Source organism: Cheilinus undulatus, linkage group 14, assembly GCF_018320785.1.
Source record: "Cheilinus undulatus linkage group 14, ASM1832078v1, whole genome shotgun sequence".
NCBI classification, from domain to species: Eukaryota; Metazoa; Chordata; class Actinopteri; order Labriformes; family Labridae; genus Cheilinus; species Cheilinus undulatus.
This window is the reverse complement of record NC_054878.1, coordinates 2,749,868-2,768,811: the sequence shown is the minus strand read 5'-3', so window position 1 is coordinate 2,768,811 and position 18,944 is coordinate 2,749,868. Positions and strand designations below refer to the sequence as shown.

At 39.5% G+C, this 18,944-nt stretch overlaps 1 protein-coding gene across 2 annotated transcripts; it reads left to right on the top strand.

Moving 5' to 3' along the window:
• Positions 1–547: 547 nt before the first annotated feature.
• Positions 548–11,758, top strand: LOC121521457 (zinc finger protein 436-like). 2 transcript variants are annotated; one of them, XM_041805468.1, is made up of 3 exons: positions 548–850; positions 7,421–8,890; positions 10,602–11,758. In XM_041805468.1, the coding sequence occupies exons 1-3, from the start codon at positions 718–720 to the stop codon at positions 10,904–10,906; spliced, it is 1,908 nt and encodes a 635-aa protein (XP_041661402.1). In that variant the 5' UTR covers positions 548–717; the 3' UTR covers positions 10,907–11,758. The 2 variants fall into 2 exon arrangements, with proteins under 2 accessions (XP_041661402.1, XP_041661403.1); XM_041805469.1 differs by lacking the exon at positions 7,421–8,890.
• The last annotated feature ends 7,186 nt before the right edge of the window (positions 11,759–18,944 follow it).

Genomic DNA, 18,944 nt, shown 5'->3' with positions numbered 1-18,944 from the left:
TTTAACTATCATCTAGACGTTTTTTATAAGATAAATGAGATTGTATTGGGCTGCTATTAAATCTTTTGAAGAAAAAAATCTTTATCCAGGGTCAGATTATTACACTCAGATGGAGCAAATTTTCATTCTTTTATTTTTAACTTTTATTTGTTTTGTGAGGAAAGACATTAATTTGTACTTTCTCAAGTAAATACATTACTCCTCTAAAAATTAACATCTGCTGAGTATAATGGCATTTATAATACATTCTGTTGTTCTGTGGAGAATCACTACAACCTTATATAAGTGAAGAACGTCTGGTTGGACCAGGTGACCTAGATCATAAACAAACCAAACTGCTTGAAAATCGGTTCGTTTTTCAGTGACTTATGAGCATTTTAACCTGGGACAGACCCCCTGCTGTCACTGACTTACATTCATCATCAGCTGTGACTGCACCTCTTCAAGATGGCGCCCGCGTGTGGCAATCTTTCCAGTGGTCGCGAGCTGCCCAGATGGAATATATCTATGAGTGGCGTGACTGTGACGTCATCGCGTTCGAGGCGTTGTCTCCTCGGACACCACAGCAGCCCTCGAAGCTTCTTCTTCAGTTCGCCTTTCTTCTTCGTCTTCTTCTTCTCGAAGTTTGGGGTGTCTCCGTTACAGCTGAGTTAGCATGTCTGGCTGTGCTAACGTCGAGTAATGTTGTAGTTTCCCTTCCCCGTGTCCCGCGTGGAAATGTCCGGGTTTAAAGACTCCCCCTCTGCGTTCAGAGACCTGGGGGGACTAGCGACGAGAGCCGAAGAGGAGCTCCACCGAAGAAACCTGCTGGATGTGGTTTTAAACCCTAAAGTAAAGGTGAAGACGGCAGGTGAGTTTATTTACACTGATGGAGATGAGTTTCAGGGGGCCGAGTCTTTAGCTTTAGCCTTTAGCTTTAGCCTTCAGCAAACATTCATAGACGGACACAGCTCAGTGTTAGCTACAGCTAGCTCCTGATTTGAAAACCACATAATTTACTGGACTTAGGGGTTGAATTTTCTGCTGAGGAGATAGATCTGTCATAAAACAAGACTGTTACAGAATCAGGAAGGTGAAACAAGTTTTGGTATCGGTGCTACAGAACCAGATAACCGCTAGCTGTTTCCTCCCACTGTTAAAATACTTCATCAACCATAATGCACTGGGCTTTTTGCCTTCTACGGCCAGCCTCAGGCTGTTAAAGTCGATGTACATGTGTATGGATCTGTATTAGTGATGGATACTCACATGACCTTATGAATGAGTGCTGGGTACTCACTATATGATTGAGTGATTGTACTTAATTTACGGGTAATGCACAGAAAGTGCCCAACCCTCATGGGTTTGTAAGACACCAGAAATACTATAGATATTTAACTTCAGAAATCAAATATGCTTATTTAAAACCATCACTACATATAATTAGTGGGAGTCCATTTACACAGCAGCCCACTGAACCTCTGGCTGATGTGGACATTCAAACTAATGGATCCAGGAGCCATTTAACCATTTATGAAACAACAGAGTAGATAAGTAACCATGCAAAGCAGATGGATACGCCCGTTTCCTTGTTTTTCACTGGCGAATCCATCTTGCAAAGCTCCCATCTGAACCGTTTGGGCCCGGTTTATAAAGTGACAGGACCAATCAGCTACGAGGGGCAGTACTTTCAGGTGCAGCAGAGTCGTGACATAAACAAGCAGCAGCAAGAGCTGGTGCAGTTATGGAGGAAGAGATTAGCGTGGATGCTGCTAAAGCGCAAGTTTTATCAGAACTTGACAACATTTCTTCGTTAAAAGAAGAACAAAGAACAGCAGTGAGTTGTTTTCTTTTCAAAAACCACAAAAGTCGAGTACTTACATGTCTATAGTCGCCATGTTTTGCGTTATTCCTCAGTAGCTGCACACGCGTAGCTTGGTAGCGGCTACATCACGTGTTTTGTTGCTCTGATTGGCCCGTAGAGATGTGACAGACAGAACGTTCACCCAATCATACTCCGAGGATTTTTCAAAGCCTCTGCCTTTTCTCAAACGTTTCCTATTGAAGCTTTCCCAGATGGATGTGTGAAACAAATCCATCTGGCGTGTCAGGTTAGTAGATAAGTAGAAGATGAGCAAATAGAAAGTTGGGTCACTCTGTAAAATGTAAATTAAAAACAATGATTGTCAAACCTCATAAACCTATATTTTACCATTTCATGAAAAATATTAGCTCATTTTGAATTTGATGGCAGTAACACATCTAAACAAAGTAGAGACAGACTTGTTTCCGTGTTTTTCACTGGCGAATCCATCTTGCAAAGCTCCGTTCTGAACAGTTTGGGCCTGGTTAGAAAGTGACAGGACCAATCAGCGATGAGGGGCAGTACTTTTACATCCTGATGTTTTAAAACAACATGAAGCTGCCCCATATCAGCCAGAGGTCTTTTGAAGGACTAAATCTTAAGTTTTCATTTGAAGCCATCCACTCTGACAGGAAGCAGTGAGTGAGCGTAAATATACACAAATAGATTGCATATTTCAGCAATTCTCCAGTTTTTCAGCTTTTTCAGATCATTGATACATTCTATTTCTTCATGATCTAAGATGGTCCTATCATTCACCTGTAATTTGAAGTAAAGATGAGATTCTTGTGCCCTACAGAAAGGGTGAGCATTTCGCGAACCGGTCCTTAAACCCAGTTAAGTCTCTCCTGTTTGCCTCCACAAGTCAACCATGCAGACTGCATGATGTTAGTAAGCTCATCCTTCACAATTTTCTCAAAAGACCTCAACCAATTAGGTGAGACCATCAGGCCTGTAAGCACTGAGAGACTTGGGACCAGTTATCTTCAGCACAGAGTTATTCCAAAGACATGGAACTCAATGAAACAGAAAATGTATGATTCTATTTTTCTCCCTAATAATAAAAACTCTGTTCTAACCTCTGTACACTTGAACTCCTCTGTTAAGATAGTAACTGATTCACCCTAACTTCACCCTCCATGGGAGCCCAGCCCTATCAATCCTTCATAATCCCTCTACTACATCTGTCTTTAGCTGCTCTACTACATCTGTCTTTAGCTGCTCTACTACATCTGTCTTTAGCTGCTCTACCTGTTCTCCCTAAACTTCACCCTGATAGACCTACAGTCACGGCTGAAAGTATTGGCACCCCTGGAATTTTTCCCGAAATACACCACTTCTCCTAGAAATTTTTGCAAAATAAATGTTTTTGGTATGTTTATTTCCTTTATGTGCATTGGAACAACACAAAAAAGCAGAAGAAAAAAGCCGAAATTGACATTATTTTAGACAAAACTAAAAAATGAGCTGGATAAAATTGTTGGTAACCTCAACTTAATATTTGGTTGCACAGCCTTTGGAAAAAATAACTGAAACCAACCCTATAACCATCAACAAGCTTCTTACTCCTCTCAACTAGAATTTTGGACCACTCTTCTTTTGCAAACTGCTCCAGGTCTCTCAGATTTAAAGTGTGCCTTCTTGCAACAGCAATTTTGAGATCTCTCCATAGGTGTTCAATGGGATTTAGATCCGGACTCATTACTGGCCACTTCAGAACTCTCCAGCTGTGTCTCCAACCATTTCTTGGTGCTTTTTGAGGTATGTTTGGGGTCATTGTCCTGCTGGAACACCCATGACCTCTGACGCAGACCCAGCTTTCTGACACTAGGCCCTACATTGTGGCTCAAAATCTTTTGATAGTCTCCAGAATTCATGATTTGTTGCACACAGTCAAGACACCCAGTGCCAGAGGCAGCAAACCAACCCCAAAACATCTTTGAACCTCCACCATGTTTGACTGTAGGTACTGTGTTCTTTTCTTTGTAGCAGTGTTAATTTCGTCGACTAAAACTATGACTAAAACTATTCGTTGACAGCCTTTTTTTCCATGACAGAAACTAGACTAAAACTAACAAAAATAGATCTGTGATGACTAAAACCCACAAAAACTAAGTTTAGTTTTGGTCAGGATGACTACAACTGGACTAAAATGTAATGAAATTTTTGTTGGACATTCAAAATCTGTGATATTTCTCCACTGTGGGTTTAATCTGTCAAAAAATAATGGATCTGTAGCTATTCTGCCTATTCAGCTGTAGAAAGCAGGGACCACAGGTTTGCCAGAGTGCAGAGAACACACTACCATGGCTTGGTACCAGATTCAGGCAAGAAAATAAATGCTTGACCTACAAGTAAAGACTAAAATGTGAGGACTTTTTATGGACTAAAACTAGACTAAAACTAAAAAGGGTAGAAATACCTCAAATGGGACTAGAACTAAAATGCTTTTCATTTAAAGACTAAAACTACAATTAAAAATAGCTGCCAAAATTAACACTGCTTTGTAGGCCTCATACTGTTTTCTGTAAACAGTAGAATGACGTGCTTTTCCAAAAAGCTCTACCTTATTCTCATCTGTCCACAGAATGTTCTCCCAGAAGGATTGAGGCTTACTCAGGTACATTTTTTGCAAACTCCAGTCTGGCTTTTTGATGTCTCTTTGTCAGCAGTGGGGTTCTCCTCAGTCTCCTGCCATAGCGCTTCATCTCATTCAGATGACCACGTATGGTCCCAGCTGACACTTTTGCACCCTGAGTCTGCAGGACAGCCTGAATTTGTGTGGAAGCTGACTGAGGATGTTTATCCACCATTCCAACTATCTTGCGTTGCATTCTTTTGTCAGTTTTTCTCTTCCATCCACGTCCAGGGAGATTATCCACAGTTCCATGGGTTATAAATTTCTTGATGATATTACACACAGTGGACAAAGGGATTTAAAGATCTCTGGAGATGGTCTTGTAACCTTGAAATTGTTCATATTTTTCCACAGTTTTGCTTCTTAAGTCCTTAGACAATTCTGGGCTCTTCTTTCTTCTCTCCATGCTTGGTGTGACACACACAGGCACACGACACAAAGGTTGTGTCTGAGGTCAGAGGATGCTGTGTTGATAAATATTTCATTGGACCAACGTCTTGTTAGTTTTGAAACTGCTCCAGCTGTGCGAGTAGTGCTTTGACACTCACACGGACATGTTGGGCTGCATGCTTCCTGTCTTCTTCTCCACCAGGCTACTTATGTGAAAAACCCCAGACACTGACTGCAGACAGATATGAGAAGAGGACTAACATCATGTGGATGTGGAGAGGACGTTTTGCTCCTCTGTCTGCCTTAAAACTCAGCACCAATGAGTGTTTTAACGTGTGCTCATCAGATCGAAACTTTGAAAAAAATGACCATGGATCGAAAGTATCCACAGCAAGTCAGTGCTGCGAAATTAGGTACGTTGCTGGTGTAGAAGCCTGCATCGACTTCTATAGGTTCAAAATATATATTCTGTGCAAATTACCTGCATGAAAAAAATGTGTCTGGTCTGCAAGCACCTTAAGTTTATAAACTGGATTTTATATATTGTAAGCAATTCAATTTAATCACCATAAACCCCCATGGCAGGATTGATAGACCCACACTGGCACATGCCTGTCAGTCGCTGTATTCACAATCACTCCATTCATAAACAGGGTTTTTTTTGTGAAGAAATGTTTATTTATAAATAAGTTCATGATTTCAGTTTGAGAAGAGATCTTTATTACAATCCAAAAAAGCACTAAGCTGTCTTTTTCATAATTACGTTTTTTTTTACAGGTTTCTAGTTTTTCTTTTTTTTAATAGTTCTTTGTTTTTAATTCCAAATATTTTCAGAGAGAACACTGCAGCTGAGCAGAGTTTTGCACAGTTATGGGCCTAAATGATTTTATGCCTGTCCACTCAACGTTTTCACTACATTAGTTTGAATACCCACATAATAGTGTCTTAATGGGTCTGAAGTGTACTAGAATGTTGTTTTGTGTGTGTGTGTGTGTGTGTGTGTGTCTGTACAAGTCATCATTGAACATCTCTGCCATGCTGAACCACTGTCTAAACACAACCTACTTCCAGTACAAAGACATAGACAACACCGCATCTACTTGTGGGTGTACATAATAAAAATATTGCAGCATCATCATAATAATAATAACTTTATTTATCGAGCACTTTTAAAAACAAGGGTTTACAAAGTGCTTTGACATGGTCCGCAACAAGAGCAATGCAATTAACAAAAGACAGAGACAACAGAACAATGATACCCAGAAACATCAACAGAACCCAACAGTTCAAGAACAGAAAACATGATCAAGAAAATAAACTAATAACATCAGAACCTAGATGTCACAGATACCAAGTACACCATGATATCATATCATTAGTGTGCAGGCATTGTAACCATACAACTAAGACACTAATGATCAGTAGAGCACAGGCATCATAGGTACCATAAAAACAATAAAAACATAGGAACCCAGGCAACACAGGAACCCAGCTACACAGGTTGAGACCGAGAGGACCAAAATGCAAGAGTGAGCAGTTAAAAGAGACATAAAGCGGTAAGAAACAAGAGAAATAAAAACATTGAAAGGAGGGTAAAAGCAATCAGACGTGATAAGAGTGGATCCCCCCACGGTGAACAAGAACCAGTAAAAAGGGGACAGTTTGCAATGAAGGGGAAAAATCTGTTAAAGATAAAGCTCTATACAAATGAGGCATTAAAACTGATCATTTAAGAGCACAAACAGAAAGAGAGCAAACAATTTAAATGGACAGAAAGATTAAAGGGGTGAGGTACAAAATGAAATGAAATTAAAGCAGAGTAAAAATAGGAATAAATCTGTTAAAAGATTAGAACCAAATTAAACAATTAAAACCAATTGAGAAAACGACATCACATAAAAGCAAGTCTGTAAAAATGTGTTTTAAGAAGTGATTAAAAAGAACTGACTGATTCTGCATGCCTTGTCTCCTCAGGTGGGTTGTTCCAAAGTCGATGGGCCCTTATGGAAAATGCTCGATCACCTTTAGTTTTAAGTCTCAACTTTGGAATGACCAGGAGGTTCCTACCTGAGGATCTAAGGCTACGGGGTGGGACATAGGGGATTAAAAGTTCTATTATATATTTTAGTACCAGACCCTTCAGTGCCTTAAAAGTAAAAAGTAAAATCTTAAAGTCAGTTTTAGAAACTAATGGGTAGCCAGTGTAAAGACGCCAAAATCGGGGTAATGTGATATCATCACAGCCACAGCCTTTTATTGTGAAAAACATCTCAGAGATGACATGTTTCACATTTTCAGGTATTTAACAAGCTTCTCTGGAATTACTGGACCACAGAGTATCAGAGCAACCATCTCAACAACATTTCACTCTTTGGCTTCACCCTGTCCCTTGCATGGCTGTGTACTGCTAACAACCTTAACTGTAAAGAATAGAAGGTTAAAATTTCACTTTTAGGGGGAAATTTAGATGTGAGTATAAAGTAAGATTCTATCAAATTTGGTTCAGTATAACCTCAAAGTTTCCCTTGGTGTGTCTTTGTGTATTTCAGTGATTCCTGCAGCTGCCCAGCTGTTGGTGAGTGAAGAACAGAACCCCCAGCAGTACACTGAGACCCCACTCATTAAGGAGGAACAGGAGGAATTGTGGAGCAGCCAGGAGGGAGAGCATCTTCAAGGACTAAAAGTGGCTGACAACACCATGTTTCCTTTCAACATTGTCTATGTGAAGAGTGAAGATGATGAGGAGAAACCTCAGTCCCCACAGCTTCACAATAGACAAAGTGAACAGATGGAATCAAGAGCTGTTGGAGAGGATTGTGGAGCAGCAGAACCAGCCAGGAACCCAGATCCAGAGGCTCAATTACAACCAGAGATAGAGGTCAAGATTGAAGATTCTTCCGGAGCTGAGACAGATAATAATGATGGTTGTAGGGAGAATAAAGAAAATCCGTCAGGTTCAAACTCTGTGGAAGAAAAATCCCTTAGCTGCCCTGAGTGTGGTATAACATGCAAAGACATAACAGAACTGACTATACACACGAGAATTCACACTGGAGAAAAAAACTTCAACTGCTCTATTTGCAGTAAAACATTTACCCGGAAAGGACAGCTAACCAAACACAACTTGGTGCACACGGGAGAGAGACCCTTCAGCTGCTCTGAGTGTGGTAAAACATTCAAGAGGAAACATCATCTGACGGACCACAAGAGACTTCACACAGGAGAGAAACCCTTCAGCTGCTCTGAGTGCGGTAGAACATTCAACTGGAGACATCATCTAACAGACCATATGAGATTCCACACAGGAGAGAAACCCTTCAGTTGCTCTGAGTGTGGTAAAACATTCCAGAAAAAGCAGAGTCTGACCCACCACATGAGAACTCATACTGGAGAGAAACTCTTCCGCTGCCCTTTTTGTCTTAAGACATTTACACAGAAAAGTAATATGGATGCTCACGTTAGAGTTCACATGGATGACAAACCCTTCAGCTGTTCTGAGTGTGGTAAAAGTTTCCAAAGCAATAAAGATCTGAACAGACATACTAGGATTCACACAGGAGAGAAACCCTTTACCTGCTCTGAGTGTGGTAAAGAATTTAATGAAAAGGAAAATCAGATACGACACATGAAAGTGCACACAGAAGAGAAACCCTTCTGCTGCTCTTTGTGCAGTAAAAGATTTAAGCACAATTTTCATCTCCTCCTTCACATGGCACATCACAGAGGGGAGAAACCCTACAGCTGCAGTGAGTGTAAGCGATCCTTCGCCTGGCATTGTCAGATAAAAAGACACAAATGTGTCCGAGCTCAGGGTTCAGAGCCTGATCAAAACCAAACTGAGGAGAGAAGAGAGGCAGAAACAGGAGCTGATGGAGAGGACTGGGTAGGAGCTGGACCAGCCTGGAGCTCAGATCCAGAGAGATATTTACAACCAGAGACTGAGGTCAGGAATGAAGACTCTTCTGAAGATGAGACTGACAACAGAGATGATTGGAGGGAGACCAGAGAGCTTCATTCAGGTTTACAACTTTGAAATTATGAAGTTTCTGTCAATGATGCAGGTGTTGGATTAGACTTTTTATTGTTTATCATGATGCCTAACAGGGTTATAAAAAAACTATTTTTTATCTTTTATCTTTTTTATAATAATGATATAATAATAACTTCATTTGTGCAGTACTTTTAAAAACATGGGTTTGCAAAGTGCTTTGACATGTGCAGAAGCAAACAGAAGAACAAAGCAACAAACCCAAACAAAAGACAAGAAGACAGACCGTGACATGCAGACAACATCAGCAGATTCCAAACACTTAAAGAATCTAACCAAAGATATGGGTGAGATAATAATTCATCAACATCAAATACATCAAGACCTAGACGTCATGTGATGCCATGCATACTAAGACATCACAGACATCAATCAGAATGCAGACATGAAACCATACTAAACTAAGACATCACTGGGATGCAGGCAAGACACAGACATCAAGTTCCATAAAATGATAGGAGCCCAAGCAATGCAGGAACCCAGCTACACTGGCTGAGACAGAGAGAACCAAAATTAAAGATGTGAGAAATAAGAGAAACAGGAGGAATAAGAACAAAACGGGAGATAAACGAGAAAATGCAGTGGAATGTAAATATAGGCGGCAAAACAGATAGTAAAGCAAGATAAAACAAGCTCTAGAAATGTAAAAGCAGTAAAATTGATCAATATTATAGCAAAGGTACACAAAAGGGAAGCAATAAAGACATAAAAGCAATAAAGTGAGGAAGACAGTAACAATTAAAAACAGCCAAGGGGCAAGGAAATAAAATGAGGTTGACAGGGAGTAAAGGTGAGATTAAGAGGAAATGAAATTAGATGAGAAACTACAGAATCTGTGTGAAGATAAAAACTGAATAAGAAGAAGACCACTTCACATAAAAGCGAGTTTTAAGAAGTGATTGAACAGATGTCAATGATTCTGCATGTCTTATCTCCTCGGGCAGGTCGTTCCAAAGTCGAGGGGTTCTGATGGAAAAGGCCCTATCACCTTTAGATTTGAGTCTCGACTTTGGAACGACCAGGAAGCCCCTGCCCAAGGATCTAAAGCCTGATTTAGGCTTTTATGGTACGCCGTCGTTGACCATTCAAAGTTCTGCGTTGAGGGAAAGCGTCACTCTGCAATTCACCGCCATGCTGCTAGGGGGGTGGCTGTGTGTGTGTGTGTGTGTGTTTGTGTGTGTGTGTGTATGTGTGGTTTCAGAGAGGGTCACATCCGAATCCTTGTTTATCTTCCAGTCACAGTAAACAATGGCGACCGAGGTGGAGTGGGTGTGTTTGGAGTTGGAGCTTATTGATATCAATGAACAAATTCTTTTGTTGCAAATGTTGAAGCGCAAGTGAAGGGAAGACATTTGCGGAGGTGGTCTGTACGACCACTAAACGAGATGAGGCTAAGAACGGGTGAATTTACCAGACTGGTTCACCCACTGAGGCACCTGGATGACATTTTGAGCGGACCAATCACAGCCCTTGCGGTCGCATCGCCACGATGCGATGTTAGGATTTTTTGGAGGTACGCATTGACGCAGAAGGCTACGTGTAGCTATGCCATCGACGTGATGCAGAAGCATAAATCAGGCTTAAGGCTGCGCCATTTTGAAAAAAGGCCAAGTAACACTTTCTCAGATTAGGTTGAATATAACCTGACAGCTTCTTTCCTTTCTTGTCTTTGTTTATTTCAGTGCTTCCCGCATATGACCAACAACTGTTGGTGAGTAAAGAAGAGTGTCTCCAGGAGGACTCTGGGCCCCCACACATTAAAGAGGAACAGGAGGAACTGTGGAGCAGTCCGGAGAAGGAAGAGCTTCAAGGACTAAAGGAGGCCGACACCACAAAGTTCCCATTCAAAATTGTCATTGTAAAAAGTGAGGATGATGAAGAGAGACCTTGTCCTCACAGCTTCATGAGAGATAAAGTGAAGAGATGGAAACAGGAGCTGATTGAAAGGGCTGTGGAGGAGCAGAACCAGCTGATTGAGTTCAATTAAATGGTGTATTAATTAATAAAAGAAGTCCAGTGCTGTTAAGTCTCTACTGTTGATGCTGGAGAGAAATGACAGTCTTATAATGGAACTGAATGTTCTTAAACATTTATTTTGATCATTTTCTTCAGCTGATGTTAGTTTTGAATGTTGAGATTTGCATCGACAACACTCCTCACCCACACAGAGATCACCTGCTGTAATGACTGAATATAGAGTTACACCTTTCAACTGAGAACATGTTATTTGAGTGAGTTTTTGGTATCTGAAGCTAAAGAGTATTAAAAAATATTATCAAGACATCTGATGAGCTTCCTTCAAACCTAGCCAGAGTAGGGGAATGGGATGTGCTGGGCTGTTTTACCCTTGGAAGTGGCATTCCCTGTTTTATGCAGATTTGGGAGAGACCTGTCAGAGAGAACTCTGGATGAGTTCCAGGAAAGGCTTCATATTTAATATGTGAAGTTGACAGTGAGGTTATGTAGATAATTGGAATAAGTCTTTTACTTCAGTTATTCACAAAGCAGCTCAGTCAACAGTTCCACTAAAGAAAAATCCCAAACCTCCACTTGTTCCCTGGTGGGACAAAAAGTGTGAGAAATAGAAATAAAGCACATTGGAAATTGAGAAAGTGTCAAATGTTGTGCTATGCACTGCAGCACAGGTGTCAAACTCAAGGCCCGGGGGCTAAATCCGGCCCCCAAGATGATCTCATATTTCTGTTCTAACTGGCCCATATGTATGAGGTCTACAAATTTCCTCTAGTATAAAAATGTGAACTGAACCTTGATGGTTTAAGATATCCTTGTTAAGTCACAAAATCTAAAAAAAATAAGGAGTAAAAACATTTAGATAAGAAGTCAGGAATGTGGGAAAAGAAATTACTTTGTGTTTTAATTTCACATTTTCACTTTAGCATCTCACAATTAGGATTAAAATTTAGGATTTTGACTTTTACTTTCATATTTTGAGCTTTTCAACTCATAATTTTGACTTCTCATATAATATTTTGAGCTTAAAGATTCATAATTCTCATTTTAAAGTGATATTTTGACCTTTTAAACCAAATTATTTTGTATTTTACCTCATATTTTCTACTCCAAAGTTTGACTTCATAATCCCATAGTTTGACCTTTTAGACTGACAATTTAAAATTTTGAATCATATTTTGACCTTTAAACTCATGATTTTGACTTCTTTTTAATATACTTGCCATTAAAAAAACATTATTTTTCAATTTCATTTTCATGTTTGGATCTTTTTGAACTAATAAATTTACTTTTCTCATATTGTGAGCCTTTAAACTTATCTTTTTAAATGTTTAAATGTAAAAATCATTTATCATCAGTACTACGTTTATATATATTTTATTAATGGTGAAATGAGGTTGACAGTTTATGGTTAAAAAGGGGACCCTGTTAGGCCCTCAGGTTAGTCCTGATTCCATGTCCGGCCCCTGCTGTGACTGAGTTTGACACTCCTGCACTACAGTATAAGCGATCAAGAGCAATAGCAAGGAGAGTGATTAAAGATGCAAAGAAATATAGTTAGACATTTTTTGAGACGTGGTCAAATCTTCGCAGAATGTCAGGGCCAAATCAAAGGATCTCTGTCCTGTTTTAAAGAAAAGAGAGTTACTAAAAGGCTTGTCTACTTTGTGGAAAGTAAGGAGCTTTTTGTTGATCATCAAAGTGGCTCGACAGATCAACAGTGGAGTCTGTAGTTGTATTAGATCATTATATGAAAAAGAGCATTTATAAATGAGGAAATAGTGGTGAGTGTATATTTTGACATTGAAACAGCCTACGATTCCTTATGGGGAGAAGGGTTGTTAATCAAAAATTTAGACTTGGGCATTAGAGGGAGAATGTCCAGCTGGATAAAGAACTTTTTGTTGAAGTGAACCATTGAAGTAAAAGTGGGTGGGGATTTTTCTAACACTATATATAAATAGCTGAAGGAAGTGTAATAAGTCCAGTGCTTTTTAACAGAGTGATAAACAACGTTACATTTTTTGTAACGTTGGTAGGGGTTTGGACTGTCTCTTTTTGCTGATGATGGGTCAATATGGAAGAAATGGAAAAATGTCCAGTACAATCAATCAGATCTAAAAGGCTCTGGACTCTGTGGAGGAGTGGGCAGATAGAAGATTTCTGCCTCAAAGAAGAAAAATCCCTGATTTGGAATTGTGTGGCTGTGACTGGGGTGCTGAGAAGAACCATGGCCACAATTTACTGAGCAATGATCCGATCTGTGCTTGATTATGGCTCTGCTGCCAAGACACTGTTACAAAAAGTACACCCTGTTCAAACCAAGGTTTTAAGACTCTGTTCAGGAGCATTCAGATCCTCTTCAGTCCCTGCTTTGCTGGTTGAGATGGGTGAAATACCTCTGAATTTGTGATGCATTAAACTTGGATTTCAGTACTGGTCAAAAGTACAAAGCAATAGTCACAATCCTTTATCTGACTGTCTATTTCAGGGGACATTGGAGTCTCCTTAAAGTAAAAAACGGCCTTTTCTAGAAGGAATTTAGTATTCAATACAGAATTTGGAAATAGGTAAGGAGTTGATTGCAGAGCACACATATTGGCTTCCAGTTCCTCACTGGATAATACCAGAGCCTGAAGTTGACCTGTCTCTTCTGTGGCTGGAGATAAGGATAGTGACACTGGGATGCTGGTTCACAGGTGTCTTAATTTGTCAGTGAAATCCTATTTAAAGATCTTCACTGATGGCGTTACATCATGTTCCAAATTATTATGTAAACTGGATTTTAGTGTCATATACATTCAATTTTTTGTTTTTCCGTGAAACTCATGGATGGTTTTGTGTCTCAGGGCTTTTTGGATCACTAAAATCAATCTCAGACACATGTGATCATTAGTTTGCCAGGTGAGCCCAATTAAAGGAAAACTACTTAAGAAGGACGTTCCACATTATTAAGCAGGCCACAGGTTTCAGCAATGTGGGTAAGAAGAAGGATCTCTGCTGCTGAAAAGCCTCAAATAGAGAAATGCCTTGGACAAGGAATGAAAACATTAGATATTTCAGGAAAACTTCAGCATGATCATCGTACTGTGAAGAAATTTGTGGCTGATTCGTGCAGATAAAGGCATAATGAGGAAGGTTTCTGCCAGACAAATTCATCAGATTAAGGGAGCAGATGCTAAAATACCATTACAAAGCAGGAAACAGGTATTTGAAGCTGCTGGTGCCTCTGGAGTCCCACCAACTTCAAGGTGTAGGATCCTCCAGAGGCTTGCAGTCATGTATAAACCTACTATTCAGCCACCCCTAACCAATGCTCACAAGCAGAAATGGTTGCAGTGGGCCCAGAAATACATGAAGACTCATTTTCAAACAGTCTTGTTTACTGGATGGTCCAGATGGGGGAGTAGTGGATAGTTGGTGGATGGCCATCATGTCCCAACAAGGCTGTGATGTCAGCAAGGAGGGGGCGGAGTCATGTTTTTGCCGGATTCATGAGGAGAGCTGGTAGGCCCCTTCAGGGTCCCTGAAGGTGTGAAAATGACCTCGGCAAAGTATGTAGAGTTTCTGACAGACCACTTTCTTCCATGGTACAAAAAGAAGAACCGTGCCTTCTGTAGCAAAATGATCTTCATTCATGACAATGCATCATCTCATGCTGCAAAGAATCCCTCTGTGTCATTGGCTGCTCTGGGCATAAAAGGAGAGAAACTCATGGTGTGGCCTCCATCCTCCCTTGACCTTTAACCCTGTTGAGAACCTTTGGAGCAACCTCAAGCTAAAGATCTCTGAGGGTGGGAGGCAGTTCACATCAAAACAGCAGCTCTGGGAGGATATTCTGACATCCTGCAAAGAAATTCAAGCAGAAACTCTCCAAAAACTCACAAGTTCAATGGATGCAAGAATAGTGAAGGAGATATCAAAGAAGGGCTCCTATGTTTACATAGAACTTGGCCTGTTAAGATGTTTTTGATTGAAATAGCTTTGATTTCAGTAAATATGACCCCCTGATGCTGCAGATTCAACAAATGACCATTTTCAGTTCTTTACAACCTATAAAATGTTTCGAAACTCTGTTGTGCATAATAATGTGGAAGAGTGCATTTATTTTATTTTATTTTATTTTTAAATATTGGGAGGTTTGTTCAGTAAATTTGAATTATGCTCTAATAGCTGATGGCTTGAAAATTACACTGACTGTCATCTGCATCAATAGTTTAGGACAATCAGAGAAAAATATCATTTGCATAATAATTTGGAACGCGGTGTAGAGAGTGGTAGGGCAGGCTGTGGGGTTTATGTGACTCAGGTAGATATAAGAATGTGCCACAGAGTTACAGTTGAAACCAGAAGTTTACATACACTATATAAAAAGGCACATTAACTTTTTTTCTCACCGTCTAACATTAAATCAGATTAAACTTTTCCTGTTTTTGGTCAATTAGGATTACCAAAATTATTTCTATTTGCTAAATGCCAGAATAATGAGAGAGATCATTTTTTAGACTATTTTTTTTTATTATTTTCTTGAGAGTCAGAAGTTTACATACATTTCATTAGTATTTGGTAGCATTGCCTTTAAACTGTATGACTTGGGTCAAATGTTTTGGATATGCTTCCATAAGCTTCTCACAATAGTTTGCAGGAATTTTGGCCCATTCCCCCTGGCAGAACTGGTGTAACTGAGCCAAGTTTGTAGGCCGCCTTGCTTGCACATGCCTTTTCAGCTCTGCCCATAAATTTTCAATGGGATTGAGATCAGGGCTTTGTGATGGCCACTCCAAAACATTGACTTTGTTATCCTTAAGCCACTTTGTAACCAGTCTGGCAGTATGCTTAGGGTCATTGTCCATTTGGAAAACCCATTTGCGCCCAAGCTTTAACTGCCTGGCTGATGTCTTGAGATGTTGTTTCAGTATTTCCACATAATGTTCTTTCCTCATGATGCCATCTATTTTGTGAAGTGCACCAGTCCCTCCTGCAGCAAAACAACCCCACAACATGATGCTGCCACCCTCATGTTTCACAGCTGGGATGGTGTTCTCAGGCTTGCAAGCTTCCCCCTTTTTTCTCCAAATGTAACGATGGTCATTATGGCCAAAAAGTTCAGTTTTAGTTTCGTCAGACTACAGAACATGTCTCCAAAAATTAAGGTCTTTGTCCCTGTGTGCATTTACAAACTGTAATCTGGCTTTTTTATGTTTCTTTTGGAGTAATGGCTTCTTCCTGGGAGAGTGGCCTTTCAGCCCATGTCGGTACAGGACTCGTTTGACTGTTGATAATGACGCACTCTTACCAGCTTCAGCCAGCATCTTCACAAGGTCTTTTGCTTTTGTTCTTGGGTTGAGATGCACTTTTTGGACCAAAGCACGTTCATCTCTGGTACACAGAACCCGTCTCCTTCCTGAGCGGTATGATGGCTGGACATTCCCATGGCGTTTATACTTGCGTATAATTGTTTGAACAGATGAACGTGGCACCTTCAGGCTTCTGGAAATTGCACCCAAGGATGAACCAGACTTGTGCAAGTCCACAATTCTCTTCCTGATATCTTGGCTGATTTCTTTTGATTTTCCCATGATGTTACACAAAGAAGCAGTGTGTTTCAGGTGTGCCTTAAAATACATCCACAGGTGTGCCTCTAATTACCTCAAATGTTGTCAATAAACCTATCAGAGGCTTCCAAAGACATGACATCATCATCTGGGCTTTCCCAAATTGTTTAAAGGCATAGTAATCTTAGTGTATGTAAACTTCTGACTTTGAAGAAAATAATAAAAATTACCTAAAAAAATCCTTTTCTCATTATTCTGGCATTTAGCAAATAGAAATAATTTTGGTAATCCTTATTGACCAAAAACAGGAAAAGTTTAATCTGATTTAATGTTAGACAGTGAGAAAAAAAAAAGTTTATGTGCCTTTTTATACAGTGTATGTAAACTTCTGGTTTCAATTGTATTAATGATACCTCTGTATTTACAGCTGAATTGTTGGCTATTCTCTGGCCATTACACTGGATTGAGGATGTCACACCAGAAAAAGTAGTTATTTGTTTAGACTCGGGTGCAGCTGTGATGTCGAGTCTCAGCTCCACCTTGTGAAATTTTATTTTCCTTGTTTAGAATTAAGAAGAAGAAGTGTGAAGCTCCACTGCTCTGGGTTCCAGGCCATTCTGGGGTCATGGCTAATGAAGTTGCTGATAGCACTGCAAAAACAGCATTGAAGCAAACTTATAGACATGTAAAGGTCTCACATGGAAAAACAGAATACAGAAGTAAAATCAAAGAAGAACTTGAGTGGGAGCGGCAAGAAACTTGGGCAAAGGAAAAGAGGGAGACATTATTTTAGTATTCAGGCTTCAGTTAGGAAATGGTTCTGTTTTTCTGGAAATAATAAGGATATATTGAAGTTAACCAGGCTGAGGCTGAGATACTGTGGGTTAAATAAGTATTTACATACAACTGTGAAATATCATACTAGGCAGTGTGTTTGTAGCAGCCCTGAAACAGTCACTCACACTTTAATTCAGTGTAAACGAATACATAAAAGGGAGAAATGTGTCATTTAAAGAAAATATTTGCCTTGGAAATTTCTTGCTAATCAGTTAAAGCTTTGCTTGGCCAACATGAGAACCACCAACTGATGGGAAAACATGAAAATGGTTGATGTGATACTTGTGGAGAAGAAGAAAATATGAAACATGTTTTCATGGAATGCAGAAAGTATAATAGAAAAGGGAGAGATTGAAGAAGAATATAGAACAGAGGTTCTCAGCGTGGGGGTCGGGACCCCACTGGGGGTTGCAAGACACTTAGAGGGGGTTGACAGATGCCTTAAAAAAAGTTTCAATATTTTTGAAATATTTCTTTCCTACCTAATCCTGTTGCTAGTATTTGCCACTTTTCATCAGTTTCTGCAAAGTTTGGATCCATTTTTGCCTCTTTTTCACACAGTTTTGCTGCTTTACACCAATTTTGCCAAGTTTGAACACATTTTTCATCACTTTTTCCCACCAATTTTAGCACATTTTTGCCACTGTAAACCAGATGTTGTCAATTTTAAAACCTTTTCATCATATGTAATGCTCATTTTTGCAAGTTTAAAACACGTTCTTATATTTTAAATTCGATTTCACCAAATTTTCTACACATTTTTGCCACTTTTAACCTATTTCTGCCACTTCTTAATCCCCTTCAACCAGTCTTTGTGCCCATTTTTTGCTACTTTAACCCTGTTTTACAATTTTTTGCTTATTTGCCACTTTTATCTTATTTACTACTACTTACTATATCTTAATAAGATATATAATATATTTATAATATATATGTATATATCTCATATATATATATATATATATTTGGGTGAATTTGGTAATTTGGGTGAATTCAGTTTGAAATTCCTCATTCCTGTTCAAAATGGTAAAACGTGGAGAGCTCACTGAAAGTGAAAGCGCCTGCATTAAAGCACTTCATATGCTGGATGGTCTCTGAGACAAATATGACAGGTGGTCTAATAAATTTGTTAAGCACTGCACATTATTGCCAATACTGACTAACCTTTGGATTTCTGAAAATGAAACATAAAGGCAAGTCAAGCCAGTTAAATTGGTTCAGTCTCAGTTGTTTTTGGAGTTGTTTTAATAGCTGTAGGGAGTTTATTAAGAAAATAAAATATTAATAAAAAAAATACTCCCAAAATACCGCAACTTTTTTCCTCCAGAAGTTTTCCTCTGCACTTATTGTGAATTTGATCCTGTTCTGGGGGTCGGATGGGAAGATATGGGGCCTGATGTGGCCCCCGGGCCACCAGTTGATGATCACTGCTGTACCGCATGCTGCAGTGTAAAAGAGTGATTCAGGGAATTATCCAGGTCTTCTCCTCTGATGCGGATTTTTAACTAGTTGTTAAGACAGACTTCATTTTTGGATCATATCAGAAGATATCAGATATTTCGACTTAACCTGTGGAGGGCAGTTTCACACTTTCCTTTCTATAGCCTGCCTGAATTTCATATAAAGAAGAAGAAGTTGTTTCCGGTTTGAGAGCTGTTTCCG

Excerpts from the sequence above, each read along its gene's own strand:
- LOC121521457 (XM_041805468.1), top strand. The coding sequence starts at position 718 with ATGTCCGGGTTTAAAGACTCCCCCTCTGCGTTCAGAGACCTGGGGGGA. Across the intron at positions 851-7,420 it reads AGTAAAGGTGAAGACGGCAG|TGATTCCTGCAGCTGCCCAG; the intron begins GTGAGTTTATTT and ends TGTGTATTTCAG. Across the intron at positions 8,891-10,601 it reads GACCAGAGAGCTTCATTCAG|TGCTTCCCGCATATGACCAA; the intron begins GTTTACAACTTT and ends TGTTTATTTCAG.